Source organism: Perognathus longimembris, chromosome 5 (assembly GCF_023159225.1).
Source record: "Perognathus longimembris pacificus isolate PPM17 chromosome 5, ASM2315922v1, whole genome shotgun sequence".
In the NCBI taxonomy this organism is placed as follows: domain Eukaryota; kingdom Metazoa; phylum Chordata; class Mammalia; order Rodentia; family Heteromyidae; genus Perognathus; species Perognathus longimembris.
Window position 1 is genome coordinate 85,344,560 of NC_063165.1, and position 22,164 is coordinate 85,366,723.

The 22,164-nt window shown below is 40.4% G+C and overlaps 1 protein-coding gene across 2 annotated transcripts in view; it reads left to right on the forward strand.

Annotated features, from left to right (window-relative positions):
* The window catches only part of Vps8 (VPS8 subunit of CORVET complex), a 192,355-nt gene that overhangs the window by 127,999 nt on the left and 42,192 nt on the right, over positions 1–22,164 (forward strand). For both annotated transcript variants that reach the window (XM_048347271.1, XM_048347272.1), the window contains exons 37-40: positions 7,200–7,347; positions 12,021–12,110; positions 16,705–16,747; positions 21,515–21,618. In XM_048347271.1, the coding sequence (XP_048203228.1) occupies positions 7,200–7,347; positions 12,021–12,110; positions 16,705–16,747; positions 21,515–21,618 (385 nt within the window). The remainder of the gene's footprint in view (positions 1–7,199; positions 7,348–12,020; positions 12,111–16,704; positions 16,748–21,514; positions 21,619–22,164) is intronic.

Here is a 22,164-nt window from a genome sequence, read left to right on the forward strand (position 1 = left end):
AATGGTTCCACATGGGGCTGTAGTTGAATCTGTCAGTATTTCTATGGGTATTTTCAAAGGGATATTTTAAGATATTGATACTCAGTGTTGAAATAGCACATTTCCAAATTAGAAAATTAGGACATAATAAATATTCATGAACTTTAACATATAAAAATACATTCCTCTTCAGTAAGTACAGTTAGTGGCTAAGGTGCCTTTGGCATGGTCAGGCTTGCTTCTCCGTAGCAGCACATCCTTAGTTAGTATTTTGCTGGCAGCCCAGATTCATCCTTTTAAATTTTAACATCATCTCCTGGTCTGTTATCTGTCTTTGTGCATGCATATCCATCTCCTGCATGTACTCAATTCTTTATCCCTTTTTTCAATCATTATAGTGAAATTTCTATATATACTGTTTCCTGCCAAGATGTGTTCCTTCTACTTTATTTTCTCTCCTAGAAAATGGTTCTGTAAACATTTCTTTCATCTAACAATTTCTGAGTAGCTATGGGGTACTAAACCCTGGTGACTGGCAGGAGAGGTAACCGGGTAAGTGAGGCAGGTTCTCACCTTCACAGAGCTTGCATTCTGCTGGAGGAAACACGCTGGTAAGCAGGCAGATTGAGCATAAATGTCCCAAATAAAATCCTGAGAGTGGTTGTAGGCCTTTACTTTCTCTACTTGCTGCCACTCCACTTTCTCAGCCATGCTACACAGAACCAGGCGGTCAACATCTTACATAGCCAGGTAGGTCATGTACATCCAAAGTCTCAGCTACATTAGAAGTCAGGGCAGGAGAGTCAGTAGAGCTTGAGAAGTCAAGACTAGCCCTGACAATCGAGTGAGATTCCATCTTAAAACAAACAAGTCAACGTTGTTGATGTCTTCCATATCTCTTCAGCGGGAGAGCCTGTCTACACCTTCACTGCGCTGGTTCGGGCATTTAGCGTCTCTCTTCTGGTCTTTTAACCTGGTTTCCCAACCAGTCTTGCTAATGTCTAATTAGCTAATTCTCAACAAACAAATAAAGATAGTGTTCCCCTCCTCATACTCACAGTTCTTTTAATTTCCGTTACTGAAAGTGAAGTCCACACGTGTCTTGATGTGCAGGCTCCACTTGATCTGACCCAGGCCTGTCTGGCTGCTTCCTTGGATCCCTCCTCCTACGAGTTTATCTTTTCAGAACCATTTGCTCACAGGAACCACCACCTGTTGTATTCCTCCCTTTGCAAACCTGTTTCTCCTCTTCAGCCCCCGTATTTTCTTTTTGGCCAGTCCTGGGGCTTGGACTCAGTGTCTGAGCACTGTCCCTGGCTTCTTCTTGCTCAAGGCTAGCACTCTGCCACTTGAGCCACAGCGCCACTTCTGGCCATTTTCTGTATATGTGGTGCTGGGGAATCAAACCCAGGGCCTCATGTATATGAGGCAAGCACTCTTGCCACTAGGCCATATCCCCAGCCCATGCCCCCTTATTTTCTTGAGCACAACTTTTTTTTTTTTTTTGTCAGTTCTAGAACTTGAACTTAGGGCCTAGGCCCTGTCCCCTAGCCTCTCTGTCTGTGCTCAAGGCTAGCTCTCCTACCACTTGAGCCACAGCGCCACATCTGGCTTTTTCTATGTGGTCCTGAATCAAACCTAGGGCATCATGCATGCTAGGCAAGCACTCCACCACTAGGCCACGTTCTCAGCCCGAGCACAACTATTTTATATGTAATTAAAAGCTATAAAGTATTAGGTGTGTTTTGATTTAGTGATTCCATTTTGGAAAATGTGTTTCAAGGAAATACTTTGAAATTAAAATGTTAAAATATCCTTATTAGCTTTCATAATAGAAAAGGCTACACAGGAGTCAGGTGCTAGTGGCTCATGCCTATAATCCTAACTACTCAGGAGGCTGAGATGTGAAGATCCTGGTTCAAAGCTAACCCGGGAAAGAAAGTTCTTGAGACTTTTATCTCCAGTTAACCATCAGAGAACTACAAGTAGAGCTGTGGTTCAAGTGGTAGAGTGCTGTCCTGAAACAAAAAGTGTCAGGGACAGTGCCTAGACCCTGAGTTCAAGCCCCAGGACTAGCCCCAAAAAAAGGAAACAGGAAAGATGGCTGATGGCCAAACTGTATATAAAGTGTGTACCAAATTTGATATGTACCAAATTGGCAAACAGACAAGGATAATGTAAAAATAGTACTAATTGGCCGGCCATTGGGGTCACACACCTGTAATACTAAGGAGACTAGGATGAAGGATCACAGGTCGGAACAGGCCCAAGCAATGAAAATCTTGACTCTTATCTCCAGTTAGCCACCAAAAGGCCAAAAGTAGCTCTTTGAATCAAATGGTTGAGCACCAGCCTTGAGCAAGAAAGCTCAGGAACAGCATCTGGATTCTAGGTTCAAGCTCCAGGACCAGCATACCAAAAAAAAAAAAAAAAATTACTAAACTGAAAAACTAAATAACATTGAATGGTGTGTGATTGAATGGTAAGAAGAAAACAAATAGAGATTTGGATAGTTTAATGTTCAGTGTGTTCTTTGCACCATGAATTTGCTTACATTAATAATAAAAATGCTAATACTTTGAAAAGGTTTCTGCTTTTCACATTTCTTATGCAGTGAACACTACTAGCATGTGAGTGCTACAAATCTCAGAAACTTGCTTTAGTGTTATTTAAAGAATTTTATCCAAATACTTAATGTGTCTATTGCAGTACGAAGGACACATTTTTAGGTACTTTGTGGCATTTACGATTCTTTCTTCTGATATAGGTGATAGATAGATCGATAGATAGATCCATATATCTGGTATATGCAGGGATATATATATATGTATATATATCAGATATGTATTGTTATAGTAAACTAGACTTTGCTGGAAAACCACGCAGACATCCAGATACAAAGAACAAAGGAAAGGTTTATTGCAGCAAAGGGACCAGCAAGACCCTTTCTCAGAAGAGAGAAGTGAGAAGTGCCGGCTATTGTGTCCAGTGACCTTTGGGACCTCCTGGGGCTGGGAGGGGCTAGGAGTTGGAGACCTTGGTGTGGACTTGCGGACCAAGGGCTTCATCATGGCAGGTTAGGATTTATGGCTGCTGCCCAAGTGGTAGGTAAGGGGTCTTGCAGCTGCCCAAACCTGAAGGCCACTCCAAGGGGATCTTGTTGCCTCTATGGTTGTAGCTGCCCCAAAGTAATGCCATCTCAGGGTAAAGGGAGTAGAGGCTGATTATTACTGCCTTTACTAAATGGGCCTAGTGTTGCCTAGGAAAGGAGCGTGCTAAGCTATGAGAGAGGAGGGTGTTGGGCTAGCATATATATTTCTGTTTTCTGTTATTTACCCTTTTCATTATTTCTTTTTTGTTGTTTTGGTTTTGTCTTTAACTCATTTTCTGCCTGCTTGGTTTTAATTGGGCATTTTTTATAAATCATTTTTTCTCATGCTTACATATCAATTATACTTATTTTTGTCTGTTGTGGGGCTTGAACTCAGGGCCTGGGTACTTACTATCTCCGAGCTCTTTCACTCAGGCTAGCACTCTACCACTTTGAGTCTCAGCACCACTTCTGGTTTTCTGGTGTTTTGAAGAGAAGAGTCTCATGGCCTTTCCTGCCTGAGCTGACTTTGAACTGATCCTCGGATCCCAGCCTCCTGAGTAGCTAGGATTACAGACATGAGCCACCAGCTTTCGATAACACTTTTTTTTTTAAAGTGGGTTACCATTTAGTTAGCAATGTATTTGCAACCTACACAAGCCCAATTAAAAATAGCATGTAGCATTTTGTGGTAGTCCAAGTGCCTTCCAACATTTCCAATTCTTTATTTCACTTTTCCATAATCTATAATTTTTACTGCCTTATATTAGTTATAAAGAGACGATTTCATTTCATAAGCTGTAATTATTGAGTACATTATTGCAATAACTTTTGAATGCACAACATTTTTATAGGCCAATTAAGAGTCATAAGATTTTATTTTATTCCTTCTCCATGTTCTTTCCTTTGTTCTGTCAGTTCAAGTTTCTGACATTAATCACATTCCTTTTTTCTGAAGAACTGCTTTCAACAGTTGTAGTAAGGCAGGTGTGGCAGCAGTACATTCCAAGGTTCCTTTGCCTAAGAAAGAATTCTCCTTTAACTTTTGAGAAGTGATTTTTCTGGATACAGATTTCTTAGTTGGTGGCTTTTCCTTTCCGTGTTTTAAGTATTTCACTGCAGTCTTCGTGTGTGTGTGTGTGTGTGTGTGTGTGTGTGTTTTGGGGTGTTGTTTTTTTTTAAAGCACTGCTGTAATTCTTGGCTCCTTTGTAGATAAAATGTCTCTACCATCCCACCATTTTCTCAAATATTTTGTTCTTGATTTTGTTCTATTTGTTCTTTTCTTCTGAAGTTTTAATATTACATGTGTAGGTCTATTCTTTTTTATATTTATTCTGCTTGGTATACTGTGAACTCCTTTGCTGCCTGTCATTACTGTGCCATTTTAGAGGCAAGAAAACCGGTGAGACTTCATCTCCATTCAATCAGCAAGAACCAAGTCCCCAAAGGTTCTTAGAAGAATTACAGCTGTGTAGGACATGCCACTGGATTCCTTCTTGCCAGAGTACAGGTTTCCCTCGAAGCCAGTTGCTTGTCAAGTTATAGGCATTATTGTATTTGTTGGGTTACAATTTCATAGGGATTGATTTTGGCATTTTATAAATGCCCGTGAATTTGGTATTGGATCCTTTCCTAAGATTTTTTGTCACTCTTGTCTTTGCTACCAATGACAATCTCACTTAAAGTCTTTTTGAGGCAAGTTAGCCCACTCATTTTTTGTTTAGTTGGCAAAGGATTACAGTGTGATATTTCCAACATGGAATGTGTACGGGAAGCTGAAAATTTAGCCTAGAGGCTTGTGAAACAACTTGGTTTGAATGAAAACTGCAGGCAAAAGCGTAGTTTACTCATGTGTTTTGAGTGAGTTGAGTTCTCAGACTAAAATGTCGCGGCTAGCCGTTGGTGAGTCCCTCCCTCCCAGGACTGAGTGTATAGAGCTGAGCAGAGGAGTGAGGCGTGCAGGCCTTTGAAAACTCACACAGCCTAAGTTTTCATGACGAAAGACTGTGAAGTCCCGCTCCTTAGAGAGGAAGAGAAGTCAAGGCTGGCCTGAATGTTAGAGTGAAGAAGAGGATGTGTACCAGGCTCTTCACTCACGCACAACACTTGTTTTCTTTGTCAACTACTAGGAAATGAGAGCTTGAATTTTAGAAATATTGTAATGTAGTTTTAAAAGCTGGTCTTTCCCTAGAAGTGATGCATGTATAGGTTATAATTAAAGATAGTTTCACAAACTGAGTAATGGTGACTATAGTCACAGCTTGAATCTTGGGGTTTATGAAGTTTTTTGTTGTACACTTGTGCTTTCTGTTATAAATGACAGAGCATGTATATGCTTTGTGAAATTTTTCTTTAAAAGACTAGTTTTTGCAAACCACCGTATTCTAATTCTCCTCATTCCTTACCTTAGTTTAGTAATTCATTTAAAAAAATTTTAATTGTTATTATGAAGGTGATGTACAAAGGAGTTACAGTCACGTAAGTAAAGAGTACGTTTGTTTTTGGATAATGCCACCCCTTTCCTCACTCCTAGTTTTTTCCTCCCATTCTCACCCACAGTTGTATAGTTCATCTTCAACATAGTGTCTAGTGTGCACAACTGCTGCATTTGTTCACCCCTCCATTTCTGTGCAGTAATTCATTCTTTAACTTTAATTTCTTATTATCTTTAAGTAGTTAAACAACGAGATTTCACTTCAACGTTTCAGTTTCTGAGTACAGCACATCTTGATCAGTGTCACCCTCTTTCATTGTTCTCCCCTACCTTTTCCGACCCCAATTTAACTGGTTCCATTTTCATATAGACACACTGATTATGATTGTATTTGCCTGTCCTTCCTGTCTCTATTTGTCTACCCCTTGACCTTACCCACTCCCCCAAACAACACAAGTTCCAGCTTCCTGATATTGTTCTGTTAAACTGCAAGTCGTTCAAAGAAGTTACACCATTGGAGTCCTCCCCTGGATATAACATACTTTAGATGCTTGTGTATCTATGATATGACACCATATATTTTTCATATATATTTATAATTTATATCCACATATGATAAATAGTATGTACTCTGGGCCTGACCTACTTCACGTAGCAAAATTTTTCTAGATCCATCCATGTCTCTGTAAATGACAAAAGATTCTTGCTGATGGATGAGTAAAATTCCACTATATAGCACATTTTCTTCAACTATTCATCTATTGTAGGGCATCCAGGCTTTTGCCATAACTTGGCTGTGGTAAATATAGTATAGCAGTGAACATGGGTGTACAAAAAAGTGAAGAAAACAAATCCTTCCAGATGAGTAAATAAACATAGGAGGGACAGGAAGAGATATATACAGAGCCAACCAAAACTGGGGGGAAATGACAGGCTGTACTCAATTCCAACACCTAATGCTAATAGACTCAGTTCTCCAATCAAAAGACATAAAATGACAAGTTAAGATTCGTAATTCTGAAGAGAGGAAAGGACTCTCAGAAGGAGCTTTGAAAACTGGAACAAAGGCGCTTCTCTGATCTTCCTGAGTATCCATTGCTTTCCTTAGTAGTTCCTTCGGACCATAGTACTGAGGGCCCACCATGAGGACACCAGCAGGCCTTCCAAAGCTTCTGTGTCGGGACCATGGATGTAGGGCTTTGTGGCTGCATACAAGGCAAATGAACAAATAAATGTTGTGGATCTTACTGATCACCACTTTTCATAAAACCAAAAAAAGTAGCTCTTACTACATGTAAGGCGTTAGTGGGCTTTGAAGATTAGTGAGAAGCTAGCTGTATGATGCCTGCCTTCACAGCGTTAGTCGATCTTACAACAGACAAACAAGTTATTACAGCATGATGTGACTGGTGCTCTTAGAGTGAATTGGGTCTTGTTTCTTTCACAGCAAAGTATGACAAAATATGACTTAGAAGAGACTCATCTGACTATCATTTCTTTGATTCTTCAGTGTAAAGAGTGACATATTTGTAGTTAAAATGTCCCTGATGTTATATGATGGACTTGAACATGCCATTTTTGAATGCACATTTTTATCTGACCAGAAAGTGGTCTCGGTTTTCACATGTGCACATATTACTTGTTGTCTTCAATTAGAGGTGTGCTGAAGTAGTTTTATTATTATTTGTTTTCAGGGAAGGTATTCATGCAAATCAAGAATCACTGCAAGTATCTCCCAGTATTACGGAGCAGTTCATTGAGCTACTGTGTCAGTTTAAGCCACACGAAGTTACAGAGACACTGCAAGTCCTTGAGGGCTACCGGCTGGAAGAAACTATTCAGGTAAAGCCAACCATGTGCAAAAGAAAAGAGTAAACTTGCCCTGAACATACTCACTTACAAAGGTAATCACAGACATTGATAGCTAGTAAGTGGCTGCATTAGACATTAAATCAAATAGTCTGACTCTGTAGTCCAGACCATAATTGCTGTGACAGTCTGTTGAGGTCAGAAACAACACATGTCCAACCTGCTAGGAATCAACCTTTATAGAAATTAACCAACTCAATGAGGCCAGAAAAATGAACTCAGGAAAAGCATTCACAGGAGAAAAGTAAACTTTTATCTACAGACACTGATGATTACAGTCCTGTAGTGCCATAACCTATAATAGGCTAAAGAGTAGTTAATTGTTTTAGCACAATTCATTGCCTTGATCTCTTCCTTTTTCCAAATGAAGTGTGTGTGTGTGTGTGTGTGTTATATTATAGACCAGTATAAAGCATAGTATGTTTTCCCTTTAAGTTTCATTTTAAATATATCATTATTTCTTTTCTTTTACTATCAACAAACCAATAAATACCCTGTATTTTATGCATTGAACTTCTGAACTGCCTACCTACTTTAAAAAATGTTTATGAAATATTTCAAACACTTACAAATGTGCAAAATTTCAAATACATGTGTACTCAGTAAGTCAATTTTAATAGTAATCATGTTGTCAACTGGTTTCAGATATTTATTGTCTTGTAGATTTGCTTTTTTTTATGTTTTCTGTTTTGGGTTTTGTATGTGTGTATGCTTGGGGCTCGAACTCAGGGCCTGGGTGCTGTCTCTCAGCTTTTTTTGGTTAAGACTAGTACTCTACCACTTGAGCCACACCTCCACTTCTTGATGTTTTTGGTAGTTTAGTAGAGAGAAGAGTCTCACACACTTTCCTGCCCTGCTGGCTTCAAACCCACTATCTTCAGATCTGAATCTCCTGAGTAGCTGCGGTGACAGGCATGAACCACTGGGACCCAGCTCCTTTTCTTTGATTAGAATATATTAATTGTACAAAGAGATTTTGTTGTGGTATGTTTATATAGTCATGCTGTTAAAACTCATCTCCTTATGCTTTCTTATATGCTTCTACCCCTTTTTTTCTATTCTTTTTTTTTTTTTTTTGGCCAGTCCTGGGCCTTGGACTCAGGGCCTGAGCACTGTCCCTGGCTTCTTCCCGCTCAAGGCTAGCACTCTGCCACTTGAGCCACAGCGCCGCTTCTGGCCGTTTTCTGTATATGTGGTGCTGGGGAATCGAACCTAGGGCCTCGTGTATCCGAGGTAGGCACTCTTGCCACTAGGCTATATCCCCAGCCCTTTTTTTTTTTTTTTTTCTATTCTTAATGGACTTCCTTTTTCTGTTCTTTTGTTATTGTTGGTCATGGGTCTTGAACTCTGGGCCTGGGAGCTGTCCCTGAACTCTTCAGCTCAAGGCTAGTGTTCTACCACTTGAAGCACAGCACCACTTCCTATTTTCTGGTGGTTAACTGGAGATAAGGGTCTCACAGACTTTCCTACCCAGGCTGGCTTTGAGCCTCTATCCTCAGATCTCAGCCTCCTGAGTAGCTAGGACTACAGACAGGTGTGAGCTATCGGCGCCTGGCTTCCCCATTCTGTTTTCCTACAGGCATTTATATTATAATACTTTGCTCATGCTTTCCTCACACCTCCATTTCACTCTCTCCTTCCCCTCACTGTCACTGGTTTTCCCCCACCAGACCTACTCCTTCATCTGACTGGAGATAGAACAGTCATCATTTCTTCCAGTTCGTTTGTATCTCTTTTGATAAATATTTGGATGTTTTCAGCCTTTTACTCTTCCAGTGATATTGCACGTGTTCACCTACATATATTCTTGTACCCATCTAAGGTTCTCTGGCAATGAATATATTTAGATAATATATATAGGTGGAGACCAGTGGACCCCTGCAATCCTGTCTGTACCCGAGGCTCATGGCTCAAGGCCAGCCCAGACAAAGTTTGTGAGATTCATATCTTCAGTTAACTACCAGAAAGCCAGAAGTGGAGCTACGGCTCGAGTAGTAGGTCCTTGAGCACAAAAGCTCAGGGACAGTTCTCAGGCTCTGAGTCTAAGCTCCAGGACCAGCATGCACACACACACACACATACACACACACACACACACACACACCGTACATATATATATATACTGTATTTATACATGTGTACATACACATGTAATATATGTACACATGTATATAGTAGCTTAATTCAATTGATACTGCCCACTGGAATCCCTGTTTCTAATATCAACAATGGTTAATATATGCTCTTTCCCACATCCTTGTGATTCCTAATATTTTTAGGACTCATTGATTACTAATGAATAGTCATTGACTACTCATGCCATTGTTTAATGACTGAATAATTGTTTGAAGTTTTTCCTTCTCTTATTGTATTCTAGAACTTCTTCCTAATTTCTGATTTTCTTGCTCTGCTATTTTGTGTGTTGGAGATGCCACCTTCTAATCTGTCATGGCATGTCTTTTAACTTGGCTTTCGCTGTCTTCTGCTTATTTTCTTTCCCATTAAGACTTAAGTTTGTATGCATGTCTATTTCTATTTCTATTTTGATGGCACAAAGGATATCTTAAGTTTTACAGTTTATTTCTTACATTTTAGGCTTTTAATCCATCTGGAATTTACTTTTGTCAGCTTATCAAAGAGAGGTTTATATCTTTTTTCCCTCACATGATGGTTAGTGGTTCATGTGGCATTTTATGGTCTTTTCCTCACTGATTCGTCTTTCCGCACCTATTCTTTATACCATACTCCTTTATGTCAAACTCTCAAATATGCATGGGTCTTTTGTAGCTTCTCTCTTGTTCCTCTGGTTCTTTGTCAATTACTATACCCATCCCACATATTTTAGTTAATAGTTTTACAGTGAAGTTTATTATTTTGGAGAATGAGTCCTGCATCTTCACTGTTTTTGTTTAAAATACTTGGATTATTTTTGGCCTCTTACTGTTCCACATCAGTATCAGGATCACACCAGATTCCTTAAAAAAAAAATCCTTCTGAGCCTGGCTTCCGTGGCTTATGCCTTTAATCCTAGCTGCGTAGGAGGCTGGGACCTGAGGATCGCAGTTCAAAGCCAGCCCAAGCAAGAAAGTCCATGAGACTTTTATCTCCAATAAACTCTTCAGAAAAACCTGGGGGTGTTACTGTGGCTCGAGTGGTAGAATGCTGGCCTTGAGCACAGAGGGGCTCAGGGACAGAGCCCAGGCCAAACCCAGGACTAGCACCTTCCTGCCAACCCCCCTAAAAAAAAAATCCTTCTGAAGCTTTGATTTTACAAAATACAGTATATTTGTAGATTAATTCAGACAGAGATGACATTGTTATAAAACTAACTCTCCACACTTAGAAATGTTTCCCTTTTAAAAAAATACCTTATGTCCCTTGTTTAATAGATTTTATGATTTTTACATAAGATTCTTGCACAAATTTTCTTAAATTTATTCCTAGATATTTTATAGCTTTTTCTATTATTGTGCAAAGAACTTTCTTAAATGACATTTTTTATTGTTTACTACTGTGGTATTAGAATGTGATTAATTTTTGTGTGTTTTGCATTTAGCAATAAGCTAATTCCTTTTGCAGTTCAAAGTTTGTTTTTTTGATAGTTTATGACAATACTGCCTAAGAATAATGACAGTTTTTTTTTTTTTTTTTTTACTTTTTTGTTTTTGTTTTTTGCCGGTCCTGGGCCTTGGACTCAGGGCCTGAGCACTGTCCCTGGCTTCTTTTTGCTCAAGGCTAACACTCTGCCTCTTGAGCCACAGCACCACTTCTGGCCTTTTTTATGTATGTGGTGCTGAGGAATCGAACCCAGGGCTTCATGTATAGGAGGCAAGCACTCTACCACTAGGCCATATTCCCAGCCCCATTTTTTCACTTTATAAAAGTTTTCATTCCAATCTTTTTCTTACCCAATATGTAGGGCTCTAGCTTATTATTGGATAAAAACAGTGATAACTGCTAACCTTGATCCTGGCTTAACAGGAATATGCAAAATATTTCACATTAAATTAAATGTGGTACTTCCTTCATTACGTTAAAATTTCTATTTCTAGTTTTGGTGTTTTATTTTTGTTTTTGGTGTGAATGAGTGCTGCATTTTACCAAATGACTTTCTACATTTATTGAGATACTCATGTTTAATCTTTTCAAAGGCACTTTATTGGGACTTTTCAAACTTGCTTACTGTTGATATCTTTGCTGTCACTTTCTGTACTTTTTTCTTCTTAGCTTTTTTTTATCTATCTTTTTAACCGATTAGATATTCTTAGTTTATTGACTTTCACTAAGACTTCATAAGTATGTTTTCATCGTTTTGCTCTAAATATTTTATGTTCAATTACATTTGTCATTTCTAGTTTATATTTTATTTTTATGTGTATATGTTAGCTTCTCTATAGTGGATATATATCATTCAGATGCAGAACATTCTTTAAAAATTGCAATTTAAAAATGAATTTTGTCTAATTAGAACTGTCAAATGGGTCACTGTAAAACTAGAAAGTCAAATATTTATGTACTATACTATAAAGCAACATACTACAATGGAATGAATTCTTGGGAGTTTTTTTCCCCCCTCATCATTGGGATCTTCTCTCTACACAAACAAGATTTATGAATGAGAATATTTAACTTTTCTTTTTTCCTAGATTACTCAAAAATATCAGCTCCATGAAGTCACTGCTTATCTATTGGAAAAGAAAGGAGATATTAGTGGTGCTTTCTTGATAATGCTAGAGGTAACATTTGACTGCATCTTTCTTGTCATATTTCTATCAATTCATCACTCCATTTTGTCTTATTATATTTCATAATAAATTTTAGACAAAAGTACATTTTTTTTTTTTTGACCAGTCCTGGGGCTTGGACTCAGGGCCTGAGCACTGTCCTGGCTTCTTTTTGCTCAAGGCTAGCACTCTGCCACTTGAGCCACAGCGCCATGTCTGGCCATTTTCTATTTATGTAGTGCTGGGGAATTGAACCTAGGGCTTCATGTATGGGAGGCAAGCACTCTTGCCACTAGGCCATATTCCCAGCGACAAAAGTAATTTCTATCCGTGAATATTTTTATCATGTGTAGTATCGACTACAGTTGATTTGGGGTGTGTGTTGGTACTGTGACTTACCTCAGGGCCTTGTAGTCGTGCTTGGCTTTCTAGCTCATAGCTAATATTCTACTGCTTGAATCACCTCTAGACAGCATTTACTGACTGATTAGAAATGGACCTGCACAGTCTTTTCTGCCTGTATTTGGCACTGAACCACCATTCTCCATGTCTCAGAGTCCTGAGTAGTTAGGACTACAGATGTTAGCCACTGGCATCCAACTCTAGAGTTTGGATGATTGGTGGTAGTTTTTCAGGTAAAATTTATATATACCAAAAATAAATAAATGAAACATACAAGTGTGATGAATTTTTTGACAAATGCATACATTTTTGTAAGCTACATCTCTCAGAACTTAGAAATCCTTGCCTTTACTCCAGAAAGTCCCTTCATGTTCCCACCACCCTCAACCCCTGGAAAAAAAACCACTTATGATTATTTTCGGTATCCAGTAAGTGGTTGTATAATTTTTTCATCCAGAATAATATTTTTGAGACTTATCTCTTTCTACACTTATCAGTAATTTGATGCTAAGTAGTATTTAATTGTGTGACTATACCATTCTGTTGAGTGGTACCTGGACTACTACTGGAGTTTTGGCAGTTACAAAATCTGCTATCTTTACTCTTATGCAAGTGTTTTTTGTACAAAAAGGTTCTGCCATTTTAGACTCCCACTGATAATGTATTAGAAGTTTTGGTTGTTCTACATTCTCACCAGTATTTGGTGCTCTGTCAATAAAATAATTTTCCATTAAAATTATTTCTAGAGTCAGGTGCCCATGGCTCATGCCAGTAATCCTAGCTACTCAGTGTTGGGCTTTTTTGCCCCTCCCGGCTCGGACTCTTACTTCTTTCTTTCCACCCTCCCTTTCACACCCTCTCCCCTAGTCATCCGACCAGCAGATAAGCTAGAGGGGAACGGAGGAGTTAGCTCCGACCTGTCACGCACGTGGTGAGACTAGAGGGGAACGGGGGAGTTAGTTCCGACCTGGCGCGCACATGGTCTGCCGCAGATGTGTGCCCGCCTCCTTATCGCTAGAAGTCTGACGTACACATGCAACGGGGCTAGCTTCTTAGAGCGAACTGACTTTATTGAGAGAAGGACAAGGGGAGATGATTCCGAGGGAGGGGTTTGGCCAGGATGTCGATAGGCTGAAAGGTATCACCTGACCCCCAAGGGCTAACATCACTCGAGCGCACCGGGCTGGCTAGAAGGTTGGGGGGCTGTTTGCCCAACCGGTTCCTCTGGATTCCAATCCAGAGGGGCTAGAAGGGCCGCATTCCCCAGGGCTGGGGGAGGTTCATCAAGCCACTTCCATCAAGGGGAAAGATGGATCCCAACACTCAGGAGGCTGAGAACTGAGGATTTCAGTTCAAAACTAACCCTGGGCAGCAAAGTCCATGAGACTCTTATCTCCAATTAGCCACCAAAAAGCAGGAAATGGGGGTTGGTAATGTGGCCTAGTGGCAAGAATGCTTGCCTGGTATACATGAAGCCCTGGGTTCAATTCCTCAGCACCACATGTATAGAAAAGGCCAGAAGTGGCGCTGTGGCTCAAGTGGCAGAGTGCTAGCCTTGAGCAAAAAGAAGCCAGGGACAGTGCTCGAGCCCTGAGTTCAAGCCCCAGGACTGGCAAAAATAAAATACAGGAACTGGAGCTGTGGCTTAAAGTGGTAGAGCTCCCACCTTGAGCAAAAAAGCTCAGGGAAAGCGCCCTGAGTTCAAGAAAGCCTCTGGAATGACACAAAAAATATAAAACATTCTTTATAAAACACATGTGGTATAAAATTTCCCATCTTAGTCATTTTAAATGTGCTATTCACAGAGATCAAAGTGTAGACAAATTATTATGTAACCACCACCACTACTGCCATCTATCTCCAGAAAGTTTTTAACATTCCAGTTAAAAACTTGGTACTTACTAAACGTTAAATATTCCCATTCCCTGCCCACCTTAGCCCTTAGCAATCACCATTCTCCCTCTGTCTAGCTAGCTAGCTAAGTGTCTAGCTATCTCTCTCATACAAGTGGAATCATGAAGTATTTAACCTTTTCTTTCTAGCTTATTTTACTTGGCATAATATCTTTATAGTTCTTCCAAACATATTGGAAATTTTTTCCCTTTTTTTTTTTTGCCAGTCCCGGGGCTTGGACTCAGGGCCTGAGCACTGTCCCTGGCTTCTCTTTGCTCAAGGCTAGCACTCTGCCACTTGAGCCACAGCGCCACTTCTGGCCATTTTCTGTATATGTGGTGCTGGGGAATCGAACCCAGGGCCTCATGTATATGAGGCAGGCACTCTTGCCACTAGGCCATATCCCCAGACCCTTCCCCTTTTTTCTTAAAGGTAGAATGACCTTTCAGTCTACGTATACACCACATTTTGTTCATCCAAACAACATTGGGCTGCTTCCACCACAGGGCTATTGTGAATGACATCCCCAGCAATGTGCAGGGCTTACAGTTGTTCTGCATGCCTTTCCAGCACTTCTTCTCTGTGTTTTTGATAGTAGCCATACCGATAGCATAAAGTGGCATGTGAGTCTTTCTTTTTGTTTGTCATCCAGTTAGAAACAGGTGAGAGATGTCCTACTTATTTCAAAAAAAGTTCCATATTGGCTTCTACTTTCTTTTGAGCCATACGATTTTAAAACTGCCTGCGAAGAATACCTCACAGAAACTTGTGTAGGCCCTTAACCTCTTTTAATGTATGAATTGCCCCACATCTCTTTTTTTCTCTGCAGTTTTTCTGTGGGAATACTGTGAACCTCGTATTAAGGGATAAGGGAAAGCATTCTTGGCCTAGCTGTGGGAAGGAGGCGCAGGAGAGCCTGGCAGGGAATGAGACCGGGGCGGGCAAAGCCTGGGGAGCGTGGCAACGCGTGGGCCACAGGAGAGTGCTAGCAGCCTGGCGGGGCTCAGTTCAGCCACACGCGGGCCAAAACAAAGATTTGATCAGACTTTGTAGAATCAGTAAAGAGTCAGCAGTAAGGAACTGACTTGTTCCATGAAGACTGTCCTGGTGACTGAATAGGCAGAGGGTGAGCTGCAGAGCAGGGAGCCTCCCAGGGCCTTGGAAAGGTGATGGGGGCGGTTGGTGTAGGTGGCAGTCTGTGAGAGCTTGCTATCAAGGTGGCAGTAGTGATGGAAAGGAGAAGGATAAATACAGAAGCTTGTCATTAGACAGTGTAAAAGGTTCTGAGGATAGGTTCTGAGGCATGATTTTAGCTGTGAATTTGGCCTGCAGGAAACTCCTTGAAAATAACCCAAGGTTGAAAGATACATTAGTATCAACTTCAGTGTATATTAAGAAGGTTTTGGGTCCCTTTCCCATACTGTCAGCTATACACAAATATTTGCTTCTGGATGGCAATAAGGGAGCATTCTTCTTCTTCTTCTTCTTCTTTTTTGGATGCTGATCCTGGGGCTTGAACTCAGGGTCTCGGTGCTGTCTCTGAGCTTTTTCTGCTCAAGACTAGTGCTCTACCACTTGAGCTACAGCTCCACTTCCAGCTTTTTGTAGTTTATGGGAAATAAGAGTCTCACCTACTTGCTTGTTTGGACTGACTTTGAACAACAGTCCTCAGATCTCAGCTTTCCGTGTTGCTAGGATTACAAGTGTGAGCCACCAGCATCCAGCGGAGACTATTCTTTTTTTTTTTTTTTTTTTGGCCAGTCCTGGGCCTTGGACTCAGGGCCTGAGCACTGTCCCTGGCTTCTTCCCGCTCAAAGCTAGCACTCTGCCACTTGAGCCACAGCGCCACTTCTGGCCGTTTTCTGTATATGTGGTGCTGGGGAATCGAACCTAGGGCCTCGTGTATCCGAGGCAGGCACTCTTGCCACTAGGCTATATCCCCAGCCCCCGAGACTATTCTTTATAACCCTGCTGATTAGGCGGTTTTACCTTTCAAATATATTAACTCAGAAATGCACTGGATCCTGGCACTACTGTCTCACACCTGTAACCCTGGTTACTCAGGAGGCTGAGATCTGAGGGTCAGAGTTCAAAGCCAGCCAGTGTCTGTGAGACACCTATCCCCACTAAACTACCAAAAACAGCCAGAAGAGGAACTGTGGCTCAAGTGATAGAGTGCTAGTCTTGAGCAAAATGAAGCTCAGGGACAGTGCTCAGACCTTGAGTTCAAGTCCCAGGACCCGCATTAAAAAAAAAAGAAGTGGCAGATAGAAACATTTTTGTTACCGCCCGTGTTCTTTTTACTTCCTAGAGACTACAAAGCAAACTTGAGGAGATAACACATCAAGGTGAAAGTAAGTTCTTGAACATAATTTATAATTGTTCTTCTCTCCAACAACCCTGTTTTAAAAGATCTTGTTTAATAAACTGCTTTTGTTAAGTAATAATGAGAATAGTTTATCTGTATAATTACTGTTTATCCACTTTAGTACTAGCAGATTTTAGTTCTCAAGGGTTAATAATAAGAAAACATGTAAACCATTATGGCTTATTATGCTAACTGTTGGTGAAGCTTAATATTTAGGAAATTAAGCACTCTTCACTGCTACAGATTATCTTTTTGGTTGTACTTCTATGCATTAGTTACATGTAAATGAAGTATGTAACGAACACCCTTAAAATTGGTGTAATATGCCAAATGAGAGCTTCTACTAAGTAATAAAGCTTCTATAATGAATCTATACAATTTTAACCCAAAGCAATAAAGTTGACAGTTTAGAATCTTGAATGCCTATGACACAAATAGTTAAAATTTTTAACATGGGATTTGATATTTTTAAGTATTTTTTAAAATCACAGTAAAATACATGTAGCATAAAATATATGCTGTTGTGATTGCCACGATCTAGCTTCAACTTTCTCATCTCCCCATCTGGAAATCTATTAAGCAGCAACTCCTATTCCTTACTCTCCAGTCTCTGGAAACTACATTCTACTTTCTGTCATTCTATTTACTGTCTCTATTATCCTCTTACTGAATTTTATTGAAATTATATGATCAAAATCATGCAGTGTTTGTTGTTTTGTTACTGGCTTATTTCACTTAGCATGATGTCTTTAAGGCCCTAAATGTTGGAAAACATGTCAGATTTTTCTTCCTTTATGAAGCTGAAATATATAATATACACACATATATATATATACACATACACACGTATATATGCACATTTGGTTTATCATTCATCCTTTGGCAGTCTACCTTTTGGCTACTGTGAATGGTGATGCATGAACTTTGATGTATAAATAGCATTTTCAGTCCCTGTTTCCATTTGTTTGGGGCATGTAACCAGGTCTGGGATTGCTGTATCACATAGTTACTTTATTTCTCCTTTCTTTCCCTTCTACATTTTTTTCTTTTTTCTTTGGATAATTTTTATTTTATTTATTTATTTTTGTTTTTTTGCCAGTCCTGGGGCTTGAACTCGGGGCCTGAGCACTGTCCCTGGCTTCTTTTTGTTCAAGGCTAGCACTCTGCCACTTGAGCTACAGCGCCACTTCTGGCCTTTTCTATATATGTGGTGCTGAGGAATCGAACCCAGGGCTTCCTGTATACGAGGCGAGCACTCTTGCCACTGGGCCATATTCCCAGCCTGCCTCCTACATTTTTTCATGTGATGTTAGGGATTGAGTCCAGGAATTCAGGTCCTCACATGCTAGGCAAATGTCCTACCCCTGAGACACCTATCTCTATTTTTAATTTTTTGAGGCACTGTGATAGTTTTCATAATAGTTGTACCATTTTACATCCCTGTCACCAGTGAAGAAGGGTGATGATGCTTTTTACATTCCCACCACTCTTCTTCTTGCTTTCTGGTGGTCTATTGTCTGAGCTAGCCTCACACTTGCTTGCTCAATCATGCTCTACCACTTAAACCATGTTTCTAGCACTGCCTTTTGTGGATTATTTTGGTGACAGAGTCTCACAGGCTTTTCTCCTGGGCTGGCTAGGAACTGCGATGTTCCAGATCTCAGCCTCCTAAGGAGCTAAGATTATAGTCATGAACAACTATTGCCCAGCTTCTTTTTTTCTTTTTTGACAATTGCTATTCTAATGAGTTTGAGGTAGTATCTCATTATAGTTTTGATTTGCATTTTCCTAGTAATTAGTGATCTTGAGCATCGGTTCATCTGTTTTGTTTTATTTTTGGCTGCGTGTGTATCTTCTTTGAAGATAAGAGCTTTCAAACTCTTCATCCATTTTTCTTTTTCTTTTGGTGTTACTGGAGATTTAACTTAGGGCCTCATACTTGCCAGGCAAGCACTCTACCACTTGAGCCATACCTCCTCTCCTTTTGCTCTTTGGTTTCGTTTGAAGATAAGGTCTTGTGCGTTTACTCAGGCCAGCCTCCTCAGCCTTCAGCATCTCTATCCTCATCTCTCAGGAAGCTGAGACGAGATGCGCATTTTCCAAATACCCTGCTGGAAGGTCAAGAAATCCTTTGATAGGTGATTTTTTAGCTTATCCTACCTCTTTAATGCAACATATTTCTTAAACTGTTTGGCCCACACATTTGTTGTAATTCTCTCTACATGAAAGACTTCCCCAAGAGAATCTCTCAGACTCATGGTCACATACAAAGAAGTTTAACGTCTGTAATCTAACAGGCTACCTTGCGGGCCGAGAGTAGCAGCTAGAGGGGACCACAAGCTTGGGTATATCAGGTTTGGGTGAGGGGCATGAAAGCAGGGGATTTTGTTGTGGCAGGGCTAAGGTTTAGACACTGCTTGTGTCACTGGTTAAGATAAGGCCTTAGCTAATTTCAGGGAAGGGCCCATGCCACACCAGATTTGGGGGCAAGGCCATGCTTTACAGCAGGGCCTAAGGTAGTGGAGTGGCTCCAAGATGGAGGAGATTAGTCTAACAATACACAGTTGATCTGTGTTTCTTCATGGTTAGTTAAGTAGAGTCTATGTATTGAATTGCTTTGGTTTGTTTTGTTTGTGCCAGTCCTAGGACTTTAACTCAGCGCCTGTGCACTGCCCCTGAGCTTTCTTTTTGCTCAAGTGTAGCACTCTACCATTTAAGCCACAGTTTCACTTCAGTCTTTTTGGTAGTTAATTGGAGATAAGATTCTCACAGACTTTCCTGCCTGGGCTGGCTTTGAGTTGGGATCCTCAGATACCAGCCTTCTGAGGAGGTAGGATTACAGGCGTGAGCCACCAGCACCCAGCTAGTGTATTGTATTTGCAGTATGCTGAATCTTTTTTTGAGCTTCAGTAAATAATTCATTGACTTTCCATATTGGTAATTCACCTAGACATTTAACTACTCTTTTTGAGCTATCAGCTTGTGCTTAATTGATTTGATTATTAATATTACTGCATTTTATGACATTTTTCTCCTCAAACTTTGTAGGGGGGGTTGTTTTGTTTTTTTAGGTGTTGTTGTTGTTTGCCACTCTTGGGGCTTGAACTCAGAGCCTGAGCACTGTCCCTGGCTTCTTTTTGCTCAAGGCTAGCACTCTCCCACTTGAGCCGCAACACCACTCCCGGCTTTTTCTATATAGGTGGTGCTGAGGAATCGAACCCAGGGCTTCATGTATACAAGGTGACCACTAGGCCATATTGCCAGCCAAACTTTGTTTTATGAGAGTAATTTTTTCAGATAATAAATGAAAAACTGAGGGGAAAGCAAGAAGTATATTTTTCTCAAATTGCTGCAGTGATTTGTTGGTAGTATATCAAGAGAGGCCAAATTTTTATTCCAATGAGGATAAATTTCCGGTAATGGTCTCATAACCAATCTAGTAATAGCCATCTGCTTTCAGATTCAGTTTTGGCAATGTGCTTAAGAATTTTGAAGAATTTACTAATGGCAAGACATTATACTTAGTTTCTATGGGTAGTACACAGATGTTCAAAACACAGTCCTTCCTCCCTCCCTGAAAAAGTGGCAAACTTGTGAAGGAGGCCCAGGCAAATAAAAACGTTCAATGTAAGTCAATTGCAGTGTGTGAAGGTGCAGTAAAGGTGGCAAAGAGATTTGGAAAATTAGGGGAAAGTTTATAGGCCATGAATTAAAGGTTGGGAAAGATGTGACAGACCTTTGAAGTAAGATTGGAAAGACTTGTGTAGACAACGCAGAGGAAGGGTATTCAGGGATAATGGAAGACATGAGCTTTGAAGGGCCTCGCTAGTCACCTCAGGGAGCAGGCAATAATCTGGTGACACCCGAACACAGAGAAAGGAGAGGGTAAGTGAGCCCAAGTCTTCACTCTATCACTTAGGGTCAGAGTGTTACTTACATTGTTAGTTTTTGGCTTGGCTTGGCTTGGTTTGGTTTTTGGTGTGGTGCAGATTTGAAGTAAGTAAAAAAAAGTTTTGCATATGGCAAGTTCCAAGTGCTTTCAAGCTTTCCACAAGGAGTTTGTGTCCTAGTTGAAAATTCTACTAGCAGATTATAAATGGAAAAAAGATAAGGTGTATATTTGAAAGTTAAAACCACACAAGTGAATGGAGCCATTCAAAAGTGAAAAGACAAAAAGAGCCCAAGACAGAATCTTAGAGAAATGCCCCCATTTAAAGACTAGAGGGAAAAGCCAGACACCAGTGGCTCATAGCTGTACTTCTAGCTATTTAGAAGGCTAAGGTCCAGAGAATGACAGTTCAAAGCTAGCCCTGGCAGAAAAGTCTGAGAGATTCCATCTCAAAAATAACCAGCAAAAAGCTGGGCTGGAGGTGTACCTCATGTGATAGAGAGCCAGCAAGGCAAGCAAGCTGGGCAAGCATGAAACCTGAAGTTCAAACTGATACCAGCAACATAAAGGAAGCAATAGTAGACCATGAAAGGTGAAATTCCCCAAGTAAGCCATAAGCAGTTGATGTGCATTGGTAGAGCTGGAATTGCTTGTATGCTTTGCATGTACTTGGGCGTGTCAGACCTTTATGTAGAAAAGTTCTACTGCACAGAAGGATCTAGTTTAGAATCTATTAAACCTCAATATCAGAGTTAGAGAACAGATAAGTAAAGCTACACAAAGAAACATAGAGGCGAGTTTTTCAGGAAGCCCTGACATTGTAGGTTGCATATCCTTAGGTGATGTGACTCTTTCTGCCTCTAGGTACTGAAGGAGACTCCTCACTGAAGGATGTTGAAGGCGCCATTGTAGACACCATTGCACTTTGCCAAAGAAATTCCCATAATTTGAATCAGCAGCAACGAGAGGTAGGAGAATTACTACTTAGATACTTAAAAGCCTGCTGTTGTCTGAAACTAAGAATTCGTTCTCTCTTCCGCTGCCCCCTTTGCCACTTGAGTTTAATTCAGCTGGATTTTAATCACTTTTTAGTGTTCCCAGGAGTTTAAGACTCTTAAAGTAATTATAAGGAGTGTCTGGCCTCTTTCTTCTCACAAAAGGCTTTATGTTCTCGTGTCTGGCTGTGCTGTAAAATCTAAGGTGGAAGAATACTAGAGGTCCCCAGTGTCTCTGGACCGAGGTTTTTGTGTATTCCATGTAGTGGTACTATGGGGAATTTGGTCATTTGTCTTCTTTTCCCTGTGGATGAAAATGAACCTAAAAAACTAGAAGGATCTCTGTATCAAGGGATACAGAGAAAGCTGGAGAAAGGTCAAAGAAGCCTGTGATATAGCAGCTCTCTTCCTTGCCTGTGCATTAGCATCACTGGAGAGCTGTGAAAAATCTCATTGCTCAGGCTATACCCCCTATCAATTAAATGAGAGTCCTCGGGGCTGGGACCCAGCCATAAGTGC